An 18266-nucleotide genomic window follows, 5' to 3' on the forward strand; every position below is an offset into this window, starting at 1 on the left:
GAGCTTTTGGAGAAGTCATTAACGTAGGGGTTCACAAACTTTTCCCAACCTACACTGTGAATGTTTAAATTATGTATTCAATATAGACAAAAAAAAGACAATAATTTGTGCGTTTTTAGTTAAGCTGACGGTGTTTGTCTACTGTTGTGACAGATGAAGATCAGATTAAATTTAGTAAAATTTATGCAGAAATCCAGGTAATTCCAAAGGGTTCACATACTTTTTTTTGCCACTGTAAGTCCAATTAATCATAATTATTATTAAATGTTTTGCCACCTTCCATAACTTGAAGAGCCTTTGTATTGAAACGGGTACAAAATACCAAATAGGTGTACTGTTAAGTTAAATAAACAACTATAGTAAGTTCATAGATGCCAAATAAAGTAACACTTTTAAAATAAAAACAATTCTGGGAACATTTCTATGAAATTACGTTTTACTTGTGGATTTTGAAAATAAAATGTAAAATCAAGGTGTCAATTTGTCAACATGCCATTTTAAAAACAATGCAGATATTGGAGTAAACCTATTTTGGTTTAAGACAAGTAACTGACTTTGAAAAAGACATCCAATTACCACTTTGCATTTAGAACGGTTGGTTTTATTATAGCTAATAAATAAAGAAACCATTGATGGATAACTTGATAAAATGGTGCTTCGTTCAATTACTGGTCGGAACTAGGAAACTCTGAAATTTCCGACTTGATGATTCGTTGAACGCGGGACGTGTTTAACTACAACCAGCAAGCAAGTCGGAAATGTCAGTTTCCTAGTTCCGACTACTATATGAACGCGGCATAAATTACATATATATATATATATATGTAATTTATGCCGCGTTCATGTAGTAGTCGGAACTAGGAAACTGATATATATATATATATAAATATATATATAAATATATATATATTTATATATATATATTTATATATATATATTTATATATATATATTTATATATTTATATATATTTATATATTTATATATAAATATATATATATATATATATTTATATATATATATTTATATATAAATATATATATATATCTCTCTCGTCTGCCCCTGCAAACCGGTCAGCATACGCGTCATCACACTCCCTAATCTGATTGGTCTTTTCCCACGAATAGTAAACCGGCATACGCGTCCATCACACTCCCTCATCTGATTGGTCAAGTAGGCGGGCCTTCTTACTTCGACGACTATAATATTCGTACCGCACATCAAATTATATTGTAGTAGTGCTCGCGTTCTTTTGTAAAACCAATCATAAATAGACCAGAGAGAATTGAAGAGAGGTTTCGCGGCCGTATTAGAATCTTGATGTCAGGGTTTCACGTCTTTTTCTTCTGAAGACGCCATTTTTGAGAGCGGCTGGTTGGATCGCACGTTAGCACGCTCTCCCCACTCACTCACTTTTTCTCCCTCTCCAGTGCGCGCACACACACGTAGTCTGTCTGCTACTCCGACTCTTGTTTAAAAACCATTTATGCTTGATCATGAGTGTGACGCAATTGCGGAGCAATAAGAGGAATGCAGAGGCCAAATCAAGCTCTGTAATCGCATCACCGTGCGCATCAAATTGTGAAACAAAGCAGATGACTCTGTATAGCTCCGCATTGACATGATTGGTTGACGGTATGTGGGGGCGGGAGGTCCTGTATAAACACCAACTCAACTTCCTTGACAAATTCCTTCACGATAGTTCAGCTAAACACAAGATGTCTGCGCAGTAAATGCTTTACAGCCACCTCAGATGCAGATTGACCATGTAAAGCCTTTAGTCATATACATAGAGACCATTCTCTGACAGAATACTGTGTAGCACAGGCCAATTCTCAACCAGGGAGAAAAAGGGTACATTTGGGAGCAATGCAAGATACATTTATTTTTGAAGAGTGCAGATTTATGCAGGGTTGGGCAGATTACTTAAAAAATGTAATCCGTTACTGATTGCAGTTATATAAAAGATTAAGTAATCAGTAACGGAAACGTTTGGATTATGCAAAAGTAGAAATCCGATTACTTTTGCATGACTTTCACTTCTAACACCCGGGCATATTTTAAAACCTTCTTGAAAACGTGCATCTATGGAGTCTTGATGACTGTCTGATTGACCAGTGGGCCAGGGGTGCAAAACATTTTATTAAAATGTTTTTAATAAGAAATGTGTATAAATATAAGCAAGTTCAGAGTGGTCTGTCATGCAACAATACAGATAGAAACAACTGAGATAAGACAAACATGAGGCAACATGTTGACCTAAATACAGTACCAGCTGCTAGTTTATACATATTAAAAGGAAATTCATTAGTCCATTGTTGACATAAGCAAAACATTTGGTGACTGTCAGCAATCATGCTTTCAAGATATGTAACTTTCAAGGGATTGCTTCTCTTTCTCACAGGTAACCTCTTAACAAGTCGTCATCCCATTCCCTTAATTTCTCTAACATCCTTCAGCCTTGCCCCCATGAACTCCCCTCTTCCCCTGAATAAAAAAAAGTCCTAAAAACTAGAACTGTGTCAATTACATCCCAATTTCAATCAGTACAGGGATTGAAATGCTATCCTATTATATGGACATATACCATGTCTATTTCAACAACTCACAGAAATTGAAATGGAAATGTTCACAGCTGTGCTCACTTATAACTGTCCAGATCTCCAACTGAAGAAGCTTGTAACACACACACACACACACACACACACACACACACACACACACACACACACACTTCCTAAATGCCCCTTTTTAAAATGTCCATCCCTCCTTTTCACTCAGTGTCCTCAGTATTAGCAATAATCCCAGTATTGTCAACTGGGTCAGGAGGTTCTGATGGCATCCCCCTGTGTAAAAAAGAGAGAGAAAAATAATGACATGAATGAAACATGCACAGACAAACAGACCAGTGATGTAAAGTACTTAAGTAAAAATACTTTAAATTACTACTTAAGTAGTATTTTGGGGTATCTGTACTTTACTATTTATATTTCTGGCAACTTTTACTTCACTACATTCCTAAAGAAAATAATGTACTTTTTACTCCATACATTTCCCTGAAACCCAAATTGTACTCATTACATTTTAATAGGAAAATGGTCCACTTATCAAGAAAACATCCCAGGTCATCCCTACTGCCTCTGACCTGGCAGACTCACTAAACACACATGCTTAGTTTGTAAATTATGTCTGAGTGTTGTAGTGTGTCCCTGGCTATCTGTCAATAAAAAAAAATGTAAATGGTGCAGTCTGGTTTGCTTAATATAAGGAATTTGAAATGATTTATACTTTCACTTTTGATACTTAAGTACATTTTAGCAATTCCATATACTTTTGATACTTTAGTATATTCAACACCAAATACTTTTAGACTTTTATGACAGTAGTATTTTACTGGGTGACTTTCTTTACTTTTACTCAAGTATGATACTTTAGTACTTTTTCCACCACTGAGACAGACAGACACACACAGTGGACGGACATGCATATTACAACTAGTACAGAAAGCTGGAATACATTTACGCACAGTACACATTCGTTCCACCATAGTTTAAGTCGGAAGTTTACATACACCTTAGCCAAATACATTTAAACTAAATTTTTCACAATTGCTGACATTTAATCCTAGTAAACATTCCCTGTCTTAGGTCAGTTAGGATCACCACTTTATTTTAAGAATGTTAAGTGTCAGAATAATAATAATTTAATTTATTTCAGCTTTTATTTCTTTCATCACATTCCCAGTGGGTCAGATGTTTACATACACTCAATTAGTATTTGGTAGCATTGCCTTTAAATTGTTTAACTTGGGTCAAACATTTTGGGTTGCCTACCACAAGCTTCCCACAATAAGTTGGGTGAATTTTGGCCCATTCCTCCTGACAGAGCTGGTGTAACTGAGCCAGGTTTGTAGACCTCCTTGCTCACACAATTTTTCAGTTCTGCCCACAAATTTCCATGGGATTGAGGTCAGGGCTTTGTGATGGCCACTCCAATACCTTGACTTTGTTGGCCTTAAGCCATTTTGCCACAACTTTGGAAGTATGCTTGGGGTCATTGTCCATTTGGAAGACCCATTTGCAACCAAGCTTTAACTGATGTCTTGAGATGTTGCTTAAATATATCCACATAATTTTCATTCCTCATGATGCCATCTACATTGTGAAGTGCATCAGTCCCTCCTGCAGCAAATCACTCCCACAACATGATGCTGCCACCCCCGTGCTTCACGGTTGGGATGGTGTTCTTCGGCTTGCAAGGCTCCCCCTTTTCCTCCTAAAGTAATGATGGTCATTATGGCCAAACAGTTCTAATTTTGTTTCATCAGACCAGAGGACATTTCTCCAAAAAGTATGATGTTTTTCCCAATGTGCAGTTGCAAACCATAGTCTGGCTTTTTTATGGCGGTTTTGGAGCAGTAGCTTCTTCCTTGCTGAGAGGCCTTTCAGGTTATATAGGACTCGTTTTACACTGGATATAGATACTTTTGTACCTGTTTCCGCCAGCATCTTCACAAGGTCCTTTGCTGTTTTTCTGGGGTTGATTTCCACTTTTCACACCAAAGTACATTCATCTCTAGGAGACAGAACTCGTCTCCTTCTTTAGTTTAGTTTAGTTTATTTTTTATTTTTACAGGGACAGTGCACATTAATCAACGTTTCAGTAAAAGTGCCGGTTTTAGCCAGCCGGCTAATTTTCAACCGCAGTCCCTGGGCAGGTTATTAAAAACAATTACAATATAGGCAATAGCAACATAGAACAAGCAAGACATAGCAACATAGGACAAGCAAGACATAGCATACAGACAGAGCATGACGTAGCATACAGACAGAGCAACATAAAACAAAAAGCAGTAAGACAAAATTCATAAAAGCAACAAAGTGTTTCCACACCTCACAAGACAACAGACAACATGGAAAGCGGCAACACACAGCTAGGGACCATGTTCACAAATCTGATTGACCTTTAGCCATGTCTTCCAGCATTTTGTGAAAGTGTGATATGTGGTGCAGTTATGTGTGTCTGATGGCAGTGTATTCCAGACATGGGAAGCTCTCACAGAGAATGCAGATTTACTAAATGTGCTTTTCCTTAGGGGAACTATACAGTCACCTCTCATGGCAGACCTTGTGGATCTGCTGCCATATGTCTGGGTTTTCTGTTTAACAAAAATATTGAGTGGAGGGGGAGCCAGGCCATTAAGGATCTTGAATACAAGACATGCGTCGGTGTATTGCACAAGATTTTCCCAACTCAAGAGCTCATGCTTTCTAAGGATGTGACAATGATGATGGCTATTGGGCTTCCTATCAAGCACTTTGAGAGCCTGTTTGTAGACAGACTGAATAGGTTTTAATGTTGTACAGCAAGCTTGGGCCCAACTAGTCAAGCAGTATGTTAAGTGGGGGAGTATCATAGATTTGAAGTACAGTTTTGCTACCTCTGTAGTCAAACAATTTCGTATAAATCGGAAATTAGCTAGGTTGAATTTGGTTATTTGAATTACCTTTTTCACATGCTTTTTAAAAGAGAGGTTGGAATCAAGTATGATGCCAAGGTACTTAAAATCGGATACCACCTGGAGCTTCTCCCCTGACACATAGACATCTGGCTCAGTAGCATCTGTTGCCCTCTTTGTGAAGAACATGCAAACAGTTTTTTTCACATTGAGATGCAAACACGAGTCACTGAGCCACTTTGTAACCTGGACCATTACAGTAGTGAGTTCTTGTGCAGCTTGTTGTTTGCTCTTTGCATGCACATATATCACTGTATCATCTGCATACATTTGAACTTCAGACCCGGTACAGACAGAAGGCAGATCATTAATGTACAGGCTGAACAGGAGGGGCCCCAGTATTGACCCTTGGGGCATGCCCACATCATAGCTACGAGTGGGCGACAGCTCATTGCTCACTCTGACACACTGAGTTCTGCCTTCAAGGTATGATTTCATCCATCTCAAGGCATCAGGGGAAAAGTTGAACTTGGACAATTTTGTGATGAGAATCTCATGGTTAACAGTATCAAAAGCCTTCCTTAGGTCCAGAAACACAGCCCCAACAGCACCCCCTTTGTCCATCTTGGACTTCACATTTTCCAGAAGAAAGCAGTTGGCCGTTTCTGTGGAGTGTTTCGCTCTGAAGCCAAACCGCATGGAGTGTAATGTGAAGGGGCTGTTGTTGAGGTGGGCAATCAGTTGTTCTGCTACACACTTTTCAACAACCTTTGACACCACAGGTAGTATACTAATGGGCCTGGAGTTACTCACGTCAGCAGGGTCGCCTGATTTAAAGATGGCTGTTATTATGGCCGACTTCCATACCCTTGGAAACACACCGAGACCAATAGATGTGTTGGTGACCTTAGTAATGGGGCCAATGAGTGACTCTTTGTAGTTTTTAAGAAAGGTAGAGTCCATCCCAAACACATCTTTGGCTTTAGAGTTCTTTAGTGAGCTAATCACCTTGTTCACCTTTGACTCAGAAACCTCCCTTATGATGAAGACAGGTTGAGTGTCATTCACTAGCACTGAGCCCAAGAAACAAGTGGAGGGGTTCTGTGTCAGTACCCTGACAGAGTCAATAAAGTAGGAATTGAAGGCTATTGCTATTTCGACTGCATCCTGTGTTAGATTGTTATTCACCATGATTTCTAGTCTTTTTGCAGTGTTACCATGGTCTTTCCCTGTTAACTTTTTTAGATTCTCCCATATCAATTTAGAATTTCCCTTTGCTTCACCAATTATGTTAATAAAAAAGTTTGCCTTGGCCTGTCTGATTTCTTTCATCACCTTATTTCTCAACATGGTAAACCTACGTCTGTCATGCTCTAATTTAGATTTTAGGGCTATTTTTAGAGCATAATCTCGTTCTTTCATCAATTTCCAGATTTCTCCATTTAGCCAAGGAAGAGTGCTGTTTTGGCCAGGTTTGGATTTGATTTTCTTTAGGAAGCCATTTATTGTAGTCTGGATTGTGGATAGAAAAACCTGACTATCAGCTTCCACGTCTGTGAAAGAGCGGTATGTAGGCTGCGTGGTCCCATGGTGTTTATACTTGCGCACTATTGTTTGTACAGATGAACATGGTACCTTCAGCCATTTGGAAATTGCTCCCAAGGATGAACCAGACTTGTGGAGGTCTACAATTGTTTTTCCTGAGGTCTTGGCTGATTTTTTGGATTTTCCCATGATGTCAAGCAAAGAGGCACTGAGTTTGAAGGTAGGCCTTGAAATACATCCACAAGTACACCTCCAATTGACTCAAATTATGTCAATTACTTGTGTCATGCACAAAGTAGATGTCCTAACCGACTTGCCAAAACTATAGTTTGTTAACAAGAAATGTGTGGAGTGGTTGAAAAAACGAGTTTTAATGACTCCAACCTAAGTGTATGTAAACTTCCGACTTCAACTGTACATACACACCAGTGGAGGCTGCTGAGGGGAGGATGGCTCAATAATGGCTGGAACGGAGTAAATGGAATGGCATCAAACACATAGGAACCATGTGTTTGATACCATTCAACTCATTCTGTTCCATCCATTACCACGAGCCCATCCTCCCCAATTAAGGTGCCACCAACCTCCTGTGATACACACACACATACACACACACACACACGTCTACCCAGAGTAAGGTGGCGGGGGTGCGTCATGCTGCCCACTGCGGTTCAGGGCTTCGCCATAGGAGGGCAGTCCTGGGGCGATGATCCCAGCGAGAGGCACTGTCTCTGGGGTAGGCTGGCCATCCAAAACCATCCTCACTGGACCACTGAAACAGATGACATAAAAGTAACACTAGGTTAGGCTACACACTTGTAATGTTGGCCACACACAAGACAAAATATGGGAAGACTCATATTCTGAAATAATGTTGCTGCTAGTTAGGGCTATCCGGGATTACATAGACCTATGTTTTTATTTTTTTTATTTCACCTTTATTTAACCAGGTAGGCTAGTTGAGAACAAGTTCTCATTTGCAACTGCGACCTGGCCAAGATAAAGCATAGCAGTGTGAGCAGACAACAAAGAGTTACACATGGAGTAAACAATTAACAAGTCAATAACACAGTAGAAACCAAAGGGGGAGTCTATATACAATGTGTGCAAAAGGCATAAGAATTAGGCAAATAATTACAATTTTGCAGATTAACACTGGAGTGATGAATGATCAGATGGTCATGTACAGGTAGAGATATTGGTGTGCAAAAGAGCAGAAAAGTAAATAAATAAAAACAGTATGGGGATGAGGTAGGTGAAAAAGGGTGGGCTATTTACCAATAGACTATGTACAGCTGCAGCGATCGGTTAGCCGCTCAGATAGCTGATGTTTGAAGTTGGTGAGGGAGATAAAAGTCTCCAACTTCAGCGATTTTTGCAATTCGTTCCAGTCACAGGCAGCAGAGTACTGGAACGAAAGGCGGCCAAATGAGGTGTTGGCTTTAGGGATGATCAGTGAGATACACCTGCTGGAGCGCGTGCTACGGATGGGTGTTGCCATCGTGACCAGTGAGCTGAGATAAGGCGGAGCTTTACCTAGCATGGACTTGTAGATGACCTGGAGCCAGTGGGTCTGGCGACGAATATGTAGCGAGGGCCAGCCGACTAGAGCATACAAGTCGCAGTGGTGGGTGGTATAAGGTGCTTTAGTGACGAAACGGATGGCACTGTGATAGACTGCATCCAGTTTGCTGAGTAGATTGTTGGAAGCCATTTTGTAGATGACATCGCCGAAGTCGAGGATCGGTAGGATAGTCAGTTTTACTAGGGTAAGCTTGGCGGCGTGAGTGAAGGAGGCTTTGTTGCGGAATAGAAAGCCGACTCTTGATTTGATTTTCGATTGGAGATGTTTGATATGAGTCTGGAAGGAGAGTTTGCAGTCTAGCCAGACACCTAGGTACTTATAGACGTCCACATATTCTAGGTCGGAACCATCCAGGGTGGTGATGCTAGCCGGGCATGCGGGTGCAGGCAGCGACCGGTTGAAAAGCATGCATTTGGTTTTACTAGCGTTTAAGAGCAGTTGGAGGCCACGGAAGGAGTGTTGTATGGCATTGAAGCTTGTTTGGAGGTTAGATAGCACAGTGTCCAAAGACGGGCCGAAGGTATATAGAATGGTGTCGTCTGCGTAGAGGTGGATCAGGGAATCGCCCGCAGCAAGAGCAACATCATTGATATACACAGAGAAAAGAGTCGGCCCGAGAATTGAACCCTGTGGCACCCCCATAGAGACTGCCAGAGGACCAGACAGCATGCCCTCCGATTTGACGCACTGAACTCTGTCTGCATAGTAATTGGTGAACCAGGCAAGGCAGTCATCCGAAAAACCGAGGCTCCTGAGTCTGCCGATAAGAATATGGTGATTGACAGAGTCGAAAGCCTTTTGGCAAGGTCGATGAAGACGGCTGCACAGTACTGTCTTTTATCGATGGCGGTTATGATATCGTTGAGTACCTTGAGTGTGGCTGAGGTGCACCCATGACCGGCTCGGAAACCAGATTGCACAGCGGAGAAGGTGCGGTGGGATTCGAGATGGTCAGTGACCTGTTTGTTGACTTGGCTTTCGAAGACCTTAGATAGGCAGGGCAGGATGGATATAGGTCTGTAACAGTTTGGGTCCAGGGTGTCTCCCCCTTTGAAGAGGGGGATGACTGCGGCAGCTTTCCAATCCTTGGGGATCTCAGACGATATGAAAGAGAGGTTGAACAGGCTGGTAATAGGGGTTGCGACAATGGTGGCAGATAGTTTCAGAAATAGAGGGTCCAGATTGTCAAGCCCAGCTGATTTGTACGGGTCCAGGTTTTGCAGCTCTTTCAGAACATCTGCTATCTGGATTTGGTTAAAGGAGAACCTGGAGAGGCTTGGGCGAGGAGCTGCGGGGGGGGCGGAGCTGTTGGCCGAGGTTGAAGTAGCCAGGCGGAAGGCATGGCCAGCCGTTGAGAAATGCTTATTGAAGTTTTCGATAATCATGGATTTATCAGTGGTGACCGTGTTACCTAGCCTCAGTGCAGTGGGCAGCTGGGAGGAGGTGCTCTTGTTCTCCATGGACTTCACGTTGTCCCAGTACTTTTTGGAGTTGGAGCTACAGGATGCAAACTTCTGCCTGAAGAAGCTGGCCTTAGCTTTCCTGACTGACCTCGTGTATTGGTTCCGGACTTCCCTGAACAGTTGCATATCACGGGGACTATTCGATGCTATTGCAGTCCGCCACAGGATGTTTTTGTGCTGGTGGAGGGCAGTCAGGTCTGGGGTGAACCAAGGGTTATCATGTTGCTAATACCTCATGTAGGCTACTGTAATTAAAAAATAATAAGACAATGTACTTTACCATATGTTGCTACTATGTAGGGATACCAGGGATTACATAGGCCTACTTTATAATTTTAAATTTGCTGACAGGTAGGGCAACCAGGCAGTCGATGCTTTAGGCTATACTGTACATACTTACACACTCTAAGATCGACACACTAACATACATAGACACAACACACACACTCAATCTTACCTGCCTGCCGTCCTACCAGCCTTGTTCTTGTAACAATAGCAGCCCAGCACCGTGGCTATGACAGCAGACACTAGAATAGCCAAGATCCCTGCCACTAGACCCGACACATCCACTCTGGGCGCCGTGTCTAAAGAACCAACACAATAAATATATTTGCAATGTACATTATATTAAGATTACAGCCTGTGCGATTATAATCCACAACACTAGCATCATCCATAGAGAAACATGAGGACAGTTGTGAGAAAGTAAATGTCAATATTGACTTAGATTTACTAAAAGCTCCCCCCAAAAAAGGTCTTACTGTGACTGCTGGTATATGTGTTCCAAAATACATTCTGGGGAAAATAGAAAATTAATTCCAAGTAAATTTCTAGTATCCAATTAGTCAATTAATTGAACAAGCTTACAGTATTCTTAATGTGTGTAAATAATCCATAATTTCCAACAGACTTTCATGAAAGGTACCACCACATTCACTGCCCCCTTCCCTCACCGTTTTGGTTGTGTCCTCAAACACCTCCCTGGCCTCCTCGTAGGTGCACACCTCCTCTATGCACTCCCTCTCAAGGCTGCCTGGCGTCACCAGCTCCAGGTCCCATTTGTTCCAGAGCAGCGAGCGAGACAGGTACGAGGACGCAGACTGTTGTCCCAGGAACACTGGACCCAGAAAATGAGAAACAGAGAGGGAATAAGACAGACAGACCAAGAGAGAGAGAGGATATTGGTGGACATGAGATTGAGGTTGATATAATCAGAGATAGAGACGGAGCCTCTTTCTCACACACACACACAAGCAATCATTGATCATAAGTCTGACTTCGACAGACAAAAGTCAGTATTGAATGGATAACCTCACAATCAGATATAAATAGAAAAAGTGAAGCAAAAGAACAATTGCCCGACACAGTGGTTCCCAAACTTTTTCACTCAGTCCACATTCTATCTTTGGGGACACCCCTCCCCTACACTGTCCATGACACAAACTGGTCACTCTTGGAGGAGAGAATTTTGCAAGTTTCAAACTTACTTCCTGCAATTCTATAAACTTTCCCATGGGGTGGTGCTTTTTTAAAACAGCAATTCTTCACATTTTGCCATGTGGTGGAGAACACATTTTGCCATTTCAAAGCAGATGCCATGTCTTGTGTGTTCATGTGATAATTGAGTGACAAACATTACAACAAAATCAACGCGCAAAAAAGTTATAAATAGCTCTCTAAAGGTCTGCAATGACAAGAGGAAAACTGATTCACTATCCAATCATGAAATTACACATTGTGCATTCTACTATTACAACTTTCAAGAGTAAGTTAAAAGCCCAACTGAGTTCCTTAAACCTCTTTGGGCTGAGATCCCGCTAACGGGATCGATATGACAACAGCCAGTGAAAGTGCAGGGCGCCAAATTCAAAACAACAGAAATCCCATAATTAAAATTCCTCAAACATAGAAGTATTTTACACCATTTTAAAGATACACTTCTTGTTAATCCCACTACAGTCTCAGATTTCAAAAAGGCTTTACAGCGAAGGAAAACCAAACGATTATGTTAGGTCAGAGCCAAGTCACAGAAAAACACAGCCTTTTTTCCAGCCAAAGAGAGGAGTCACAAAAAGCAGAAATATTGATAAATTAATCACTAACCATTGATGATCTTCATCAGATGACACTCATAGGACTTCATGTTACACAATACATGTATGCTTTGTTCGATAAAGTTAATATTTATATTAAAAAATCTCAGTTTACATTGGCGCGTTACGTTCAGTAGTTCCAAAACATCCGGTGATTTTGCAGAGAGCCACATCAATTTACAGAAATACTCATAATAAACATTGATAAAAGATACAACTATTATGCACGGAATTATAGATACAACCGCTGTGTCCGAATTTTTTAAAACTTTATGGAAAAAGCACACCATGCAATAATCTGAGTACGGCGCTCAGAGACCAAAACAACCCAAACAGATATCCGTCATGTTGGAGTCAACAGAAGTCAGAAATAGCATGATAAATATTCACTTACCTTTGATGATCTTCATCAGAATGCACTCCCAGGAATCCCAGTTCAATAATGTCCATAATTTATGTCCAAATACCTCCTTTTGTTAGCGCGTTCAGTTCACAAATCAAAATTCATGACGCGCGTTCACTAGCAGCAGATGAAAAGTCAAAAAGTTCCTTTACAGTCTGTAGAAACATGTCAAACGATGTATATAATCAATATTTAGGATGTTTTTAACATAAATCTTCAATAATGTTCCAACCAGAGAATTCCTTTGTCTGTAGAAATGCAATGGAACAGATCTCGCTCTCACGTGAACAAGCGTGGTCAGCTCATGGCACTCTGCCAGAGCCCTGACTCATTCCCCTCTCATTTGCCCCCACTTCACAGTAGAAGCATCAAACAAGGTTCTAAAGACTGTTGACATCTAGTGGAAGCCTTAGGAAGTGCAACATGACCAATATCCCACTGTGTATTCGATAGGCCAAGAGTTGAAAACCTACAAACCTCAGATTTCCCACTTCCTGGTTGGATTGTTTCTCATCTTCAAATAATATTTTTGCAGGAATCTGCCATATGAGTTCTGTTATACTCACATCATTCAAACAGTTTTAGAAACTTCAGAGTGTTTTCTATCCAAATATACTGATATAAATATACAAATATATAATATGCATATCTAGCTTCTGGGACTGAGTAGCAGGCTGTTTACTCTGGGCACATTATTCATCCAAGCTACTCAATACTGCCCCCAGCCATAAGAAGTTAATGCCTCACAGTTTGGGAACCACTGGCCCAATATGACCGTACATGAAGTAGGGTGAAAGAGGAGGGGGTAAACCTGCCTCCAAAACAAGTTGAACTGAATTCTCTCCCTCTCAGTGCTAGTGAGCACACTTGTGGATGTTAAGGACAAACAGATGCAGTGGCATGTATTCATGGATGCCAAGAGAAGCCAGGCTTCCCCCCCCAAAATTGACAAAAAAATAAATAACATTAAATAGTTTATCTTTAGTCTCTCTGTGTTTCATAATTTTCCTTAAATTTGCAAGAAGAGGCTGAATGTATGTCATCGGAGAAAGCATCCAAGACAGCACCCCGTTGTCTCTATCTATCTGATGCTGTCTGGTCAAAAAGAGTAAGACATTGTTGCGTCTCATAGCACTGAATGCATGGGAAGCCATGCAAGGGAAGTGAACATTTGGCCACCCTTGAAAAAAAAAAGTTTAAAACAATAGCAGATCAGCGTTGAGCTAAACTGAGTGAGCCCTACTGTGAATGGTCCTGGCGCACAAAAAGAAAAGTGTCAAGGGAAGCCAGTTTGGATTTGGCTTCACACCAATCACTGACAGCTAATTGCTAGCTAATTGCCCCTTTCCTAAATTACCCATGGATGGAGATTGGGATTTAGACTTGTGGTTTCACTTAATTCTCCGTACTGGCCAATGATTATAACAAAGATTCTGATCCAACCAGAAATTCATACATTGTGCCCCTGGCCTGAGAGGATGGAAGTTCAATATGTAGCTAGATGTAGTAGGCTAATGTTAATTAGCTGGCTCATCGTTGCCCATGAAAGGAAGTTAGCGAGCAAGCATTTTAGCCAGGTAGCCTAGGACAACAAAAACTAAAAGTGTGTACTGTATGACAGTCATAAACAGTTTCGTCAGCATCAAAGAGAGGAGGATAGCATTTCTCAACAAGTAGGGTGAGTCAACATGTTTTTTCTACAGCCAGCAAGACAGACACATCATATTTAGCGTACGTTGATTGAACTAAATCGTTTTTGTTATATTTTAGTTTTCACTGTATTAGACTAAGCATAGGTGATTTGATGATGTTGAAATGTTGAAGTTGAAATAGTGCTGGAATAGTGAAGGCAGCTCCTATTTTCTTTGCAACTTGCGGTAACTGTCCGTGGTTCTAAATCAATAGCTGTTTAGTAGTAAAAAAATGTCTGAAACATTAACTTCCTTGACGATGATGTAGGTCATGTAACTGTTTGTTACATGCAATATGCTTTGCGGACTTCATCAGACAGAGGTTGCTCTCCGGGTTGTGATGAAACAAAGGTGTGGTTGAATTTATTCTGCCACTGTGTCTGTCTCCTTGTCTCGGGCCTTAGGCCTATATATTACAGTGGCAAGCATATGAACTAACAGGTTATAGAGCAAACAACACAATTATCACAACACATAGGTAGTAATATGGCTTTTTCTTCCCTGGCTTGGCTTCCCCAGTGATTTTACCCACACACCACGACTGAACAGATGTGTGTTTACCTTCATTGTGGTTGTAGACAACTCTGGCCCAAGCCAGGGGGACCAGCGACAGCATGCCAATACATATCTCTGCCAAACCTGGCATTTCTCAAGCAGGAGACACAACTGCAACAAAATGCATTTATTCATTATTTCTCTAATTAAATACGCCATACTCAAAACATTATTCAGTGATTTTCTCATGTAAAAAAAGCAACCACACATAAAAAACGACTGTTTGACTATGTCACCCTCTTGGGGGGGGGGGGGTTAAAACGAAACAAAAGCTACTTATAGAATGTTTCGACATGTAACAAAATTGAATCACATAGGAACAAATACCTACATTGTAGCGTATCGTAGGCCTACTGTCTTATAAATAATAAGGAAAATAAAGAAATACATTTTTACATTTTTATTTTTCTATCTAAACAAAAGATTTGTTCAATTGCATTGAGAAATGAGAAAGCACAATTAACGATAATTAATTATCATAGCTATAGTTATATCGATAATAAACAATTGGCCAGTGATTCCTGCCCAATGATTTTGGTCGAAAATAATTTATCGTAATTCGTTAACGAGAAAATATTATCCTTACCTTCTGTCCTCGATGTTTTCGCTTCGAAACTAATATTTAATCCTCTATTTTCAACTCGCTCACCCAGGCTTTCCTTAATTTAGACCATTACTATGCTAATTTACGACAGATACAATATCTACACAAATGTACCTGTTAGACAAACACCCTGCCTATAACGTCACATGACATACCCGTTTTACAACATACCCTATGGTCATGGGGGTGTGAGGGCAGAAAGGGGGCGTTTCTTGAAATTGTGTGTGAACGAGAGGAAGAGAGAGATCAACAAGGATATTAATTTCCATATCCAAACAGTTGCTGTCAAGTTTACTTTACTTATTTTCTGTAAATTAAAACGTTAGAGATTTGTTATGTTTACTACTGTAACGACATTCGATACTATGCTATAGCCACAGAGTGGGGGGCCAAAGTGTGAGGAATCTGTGAACCTTGGTCAGTGGCAGTTCTAGCTTGTATGGCTCCCCGGGCGAACCCCTCCTTAAGCGCCCCCCCTCCCAACAACAAAAAAAGCACCATTCTGCACTACCTGTAATTTTTATTCAGTCATTTGGAACAGCACAAATAAATAGTCCTAACATTTAAAACTATATAAATATATATACAAAAATAAGACAAAAAAATAAGTATCAAAGACAAATAGAAACAAATGTGTTGATTTGGCACAAGACTCAAGACTTAGTGTGCAGACTGATTTTATATTATTCTTAACGATTTCGTGTAGAACTTTAGACCGTCCCCTCGCCCATACCCGGGCGCGAACCAGGGACCAACAGTCACCCACGAAGCATCGTTACCCATCGCTCCACAAAAGCCGCGGCCACTACTTCAAGGTCTCAGAGCAAGTGACGTCACTGATTGAAACGCTATTTTGCACGCACCACCGCTAACTAAGCTTGCCGTTTCACATCCGTTACATTTCGCACAAACCAGAAAAAAATGCAACAATATGTCTGTGAAACTATATATTCACAGTATTATGAATGAATTGTGGTTTATTTGGTAGCATTTCGTAGTGTGACTGATTTTACTAATTGCATTAGTCCTCTACCAAGTTAGAGGTGCGCTATTTCATAGCCCCTTACCTCAGGCTTCCAGTGGGGAGACCTGCCCCCTCCCCATCTCATACTTCTGAGTGGGAGACCTGCCTAGGCAGTAGCCTGCCCAGCTCACAAACTAGAATCAGGGCGCCCACTACGACAAGGTTAGTTGACCCACAGTCCCACACGTTGACATGATATCATTGACGTGACGTGGAAATGAGTGATAGAAAACCGATCGCGCCAATGTCAACATTCCATTTTTTTGGGTGCGGGCACCCCGTGTCGCCCCGGCGGTCGCCCATGTCGCCTATAACTAAATCCGCCAGGATTTGAAACAGGAGCCTTATCATCCATTCATAGGTATGATGGGAAAAGAGATAACCCTTAGGGCAGTAGAATTTGGTATTGTTCTGCCCTCATGTGGCGGTCCCCCAACCCCAGGTAGACCTCTATGCAGAATATTTTTTTATCCTTGTGTGGTGTTCATGTTTTTGTATTCACCCAATGTTCACGGGTCAGATAAAAAAACAATCATGTTGTGGGTCTAAAACAATACAGCCATAACAATTTACATAACAATACTTAATACTTAGATGTTGACACATCAATTACAAACAATATAGACAGCATACATACAGTGCCTTGCGAAAGTATTCGGCCCCCTTGAACTTTGCGACCTTTTGCCACATTTCAGGCTTCAAACATAAAGATATAAAACTGTATTTTTTTGTGAAGAATCAACAACAAGTGGGACACAATCATGAAGTGGAACGACATTTATTGGATATTTCAAACTTTTTTAACAAATCAAAAACTAAAAAAATGGGCGTGCAAAATTATTCAGCCCCTTTACTTTCAGTGCAGCAAACTCTATCCAGAAGTTCAGTGAGGATCTCTGAATGATCCAATGTTGACCTAAATGACTAATGATGATAAATACAATCCACCTGTGTGTAATCAAGTCTCCGTATAAATGCACCTGCACTGTGATAGTCTCAGAGGTCCGTTAAAAGCGCAGAGAGCATCATGAAGAACAAGGAACACACCAGGCAGGTCCGAGATACTGTTGTGAAAAAGTTTAAAGCCGGATTTGGATACAAAAAGATTTCCCAGGCTTTAAACATCCCAAGGAGCACTGTGCAAGCGATAATATTGAAATGGAAGGAGTATCAGACCACTGCAAATCTACCAAGACCTGGCCGTCCCTCTAAACTTTCAGCTCATACAAGGAGAAGACTGATCAGAGATGCAGCCAAGAGGCCCATGATCACTCTGGATGAACTGCAGAGATCTACAGCTGAGGTGGGAGACTCTGTCCATAGGACAACAATCAGTCGTATATTGCACAAATCTGGCCTTTATGGAAGAGTGGCAAGAAGAAAGCCATTTCTTAAAGATATCCATAAAAAGTGTTGTTTAAAGTTTGCCACAAGCCACCTGGGAGACACACCAAACATGTGGAAGAAGGTGCTCTGGTCAGATGAAACCAAAATCGAACTTTTTGGCAACAATACAAAATGTTATGTTTGGCGTAAAAGCAACACAGCTCATCACCCTGAACACCTCATCCCCACTGTCAAACATGGTGGTGGCAGCATCATGGTTTGGGCCTGCTTTTCTTCAGCAGGGACAGGGAAGATGGTTAAAATTGATGGGAAAATGGATGGAGCCAAATACAGAACCATTCTGGAAGAAAACCTGATGGAGTCTGCAAAAGACCTGAGACTGGGACGGAGATTTGTCTTCCAAAAAGACAATGATCCAAAACATAAAGACGAATCTACAATGGAATGGTTCAAAAATAAACATATCCAGGTGTTAGAATGGCCAAGTCAAAGTCCAGAC

General features: G+C 41.0%; 1 protein-coding gene across 3 annotated transcripts; it reads right to left on the minus strand.

Moving 5' to 3' along the window:
* Positions 1-1864: 1864 nt before the first annotated feature.
* Positions 1865-15565, minus strand: LOC109898231 (transmembrane gamma-carboxyglutamic acid protein 2). 3 transcript variants are annotated; one of them, XM_020493117.2, is made up of 8 exons: positions 15379-15561; positions 14799-14903; positions 11004-11167; positions 10812-10845; positions 10508-10643; positions 7631-7774; positions 2734-2845; positions 1865-2701 (listed from the first exon to the last, which is right to left on the minus strand). In XM_020493117.2, the coding sequence occupies exons 2-7, from the start codon at positions 14881-14883 to the stop codon at positions 2773-2775; spliced, it is 636 nt and encodes a 211-aa protein (XP_020348706.1). In that variant the 5' UTR covers positions 14884-14903; positions 15379-15561; the 3' UTR covers positions 1865-2701; positions 2734-2772. The 3 variants fall into 3 exon arrangements, with proteins under 3 accessions (XP_020348706.1, XP_031689641.1, XP_031689639.1); XM_031833781.1 differs by having other exon boundaries at positions 1865-2845; positions 10508-10634; positions 15379-15565; XM_031833779.1 differs by having other exon boundaries at positions 1865-2845.
* Positions 15566-18266: the final 2701 nt, after the last annotated feature.

The sequence above is a fragment of the Oncorhynchus kisutch genome, linkage group LG10 (assembly GCF_002021735.2).
Source record: "Oncorhynchus kisutch isolate 150728-3 linkage group LG10, Okis_V2, whole genome shotgun sequence".
NCBI lineage: Eukaryota > Metazoa > Chordata > Actinopteri > Salmoniformes > Salmonidae > Oncorhynchus > Oncorhynchus kisutch.

Coding starts and splice junctions, on each gene's coding strand:
- LOC109898231 (XM_020493117.2), bottom strand. CDS start 14,883: ATGCCAGGTTTGGCAGAGATATGTATTGGCATGCTGTCGCTGGTCCCC. Junction 11,168..14,798: donor TGTCTACAACCACAATGAAG/GTAAACACACAT, acceptor TTCTGGGTCCAG/TGTTCCTGGGACAACAGTCT. Junction 10,644..10,811: donor CACATATACCAGCAGTCACA/GTAAGACCTTTT, acceptor TTTATTGTGTTG/GTTCTTTAGACACGGCGCCC.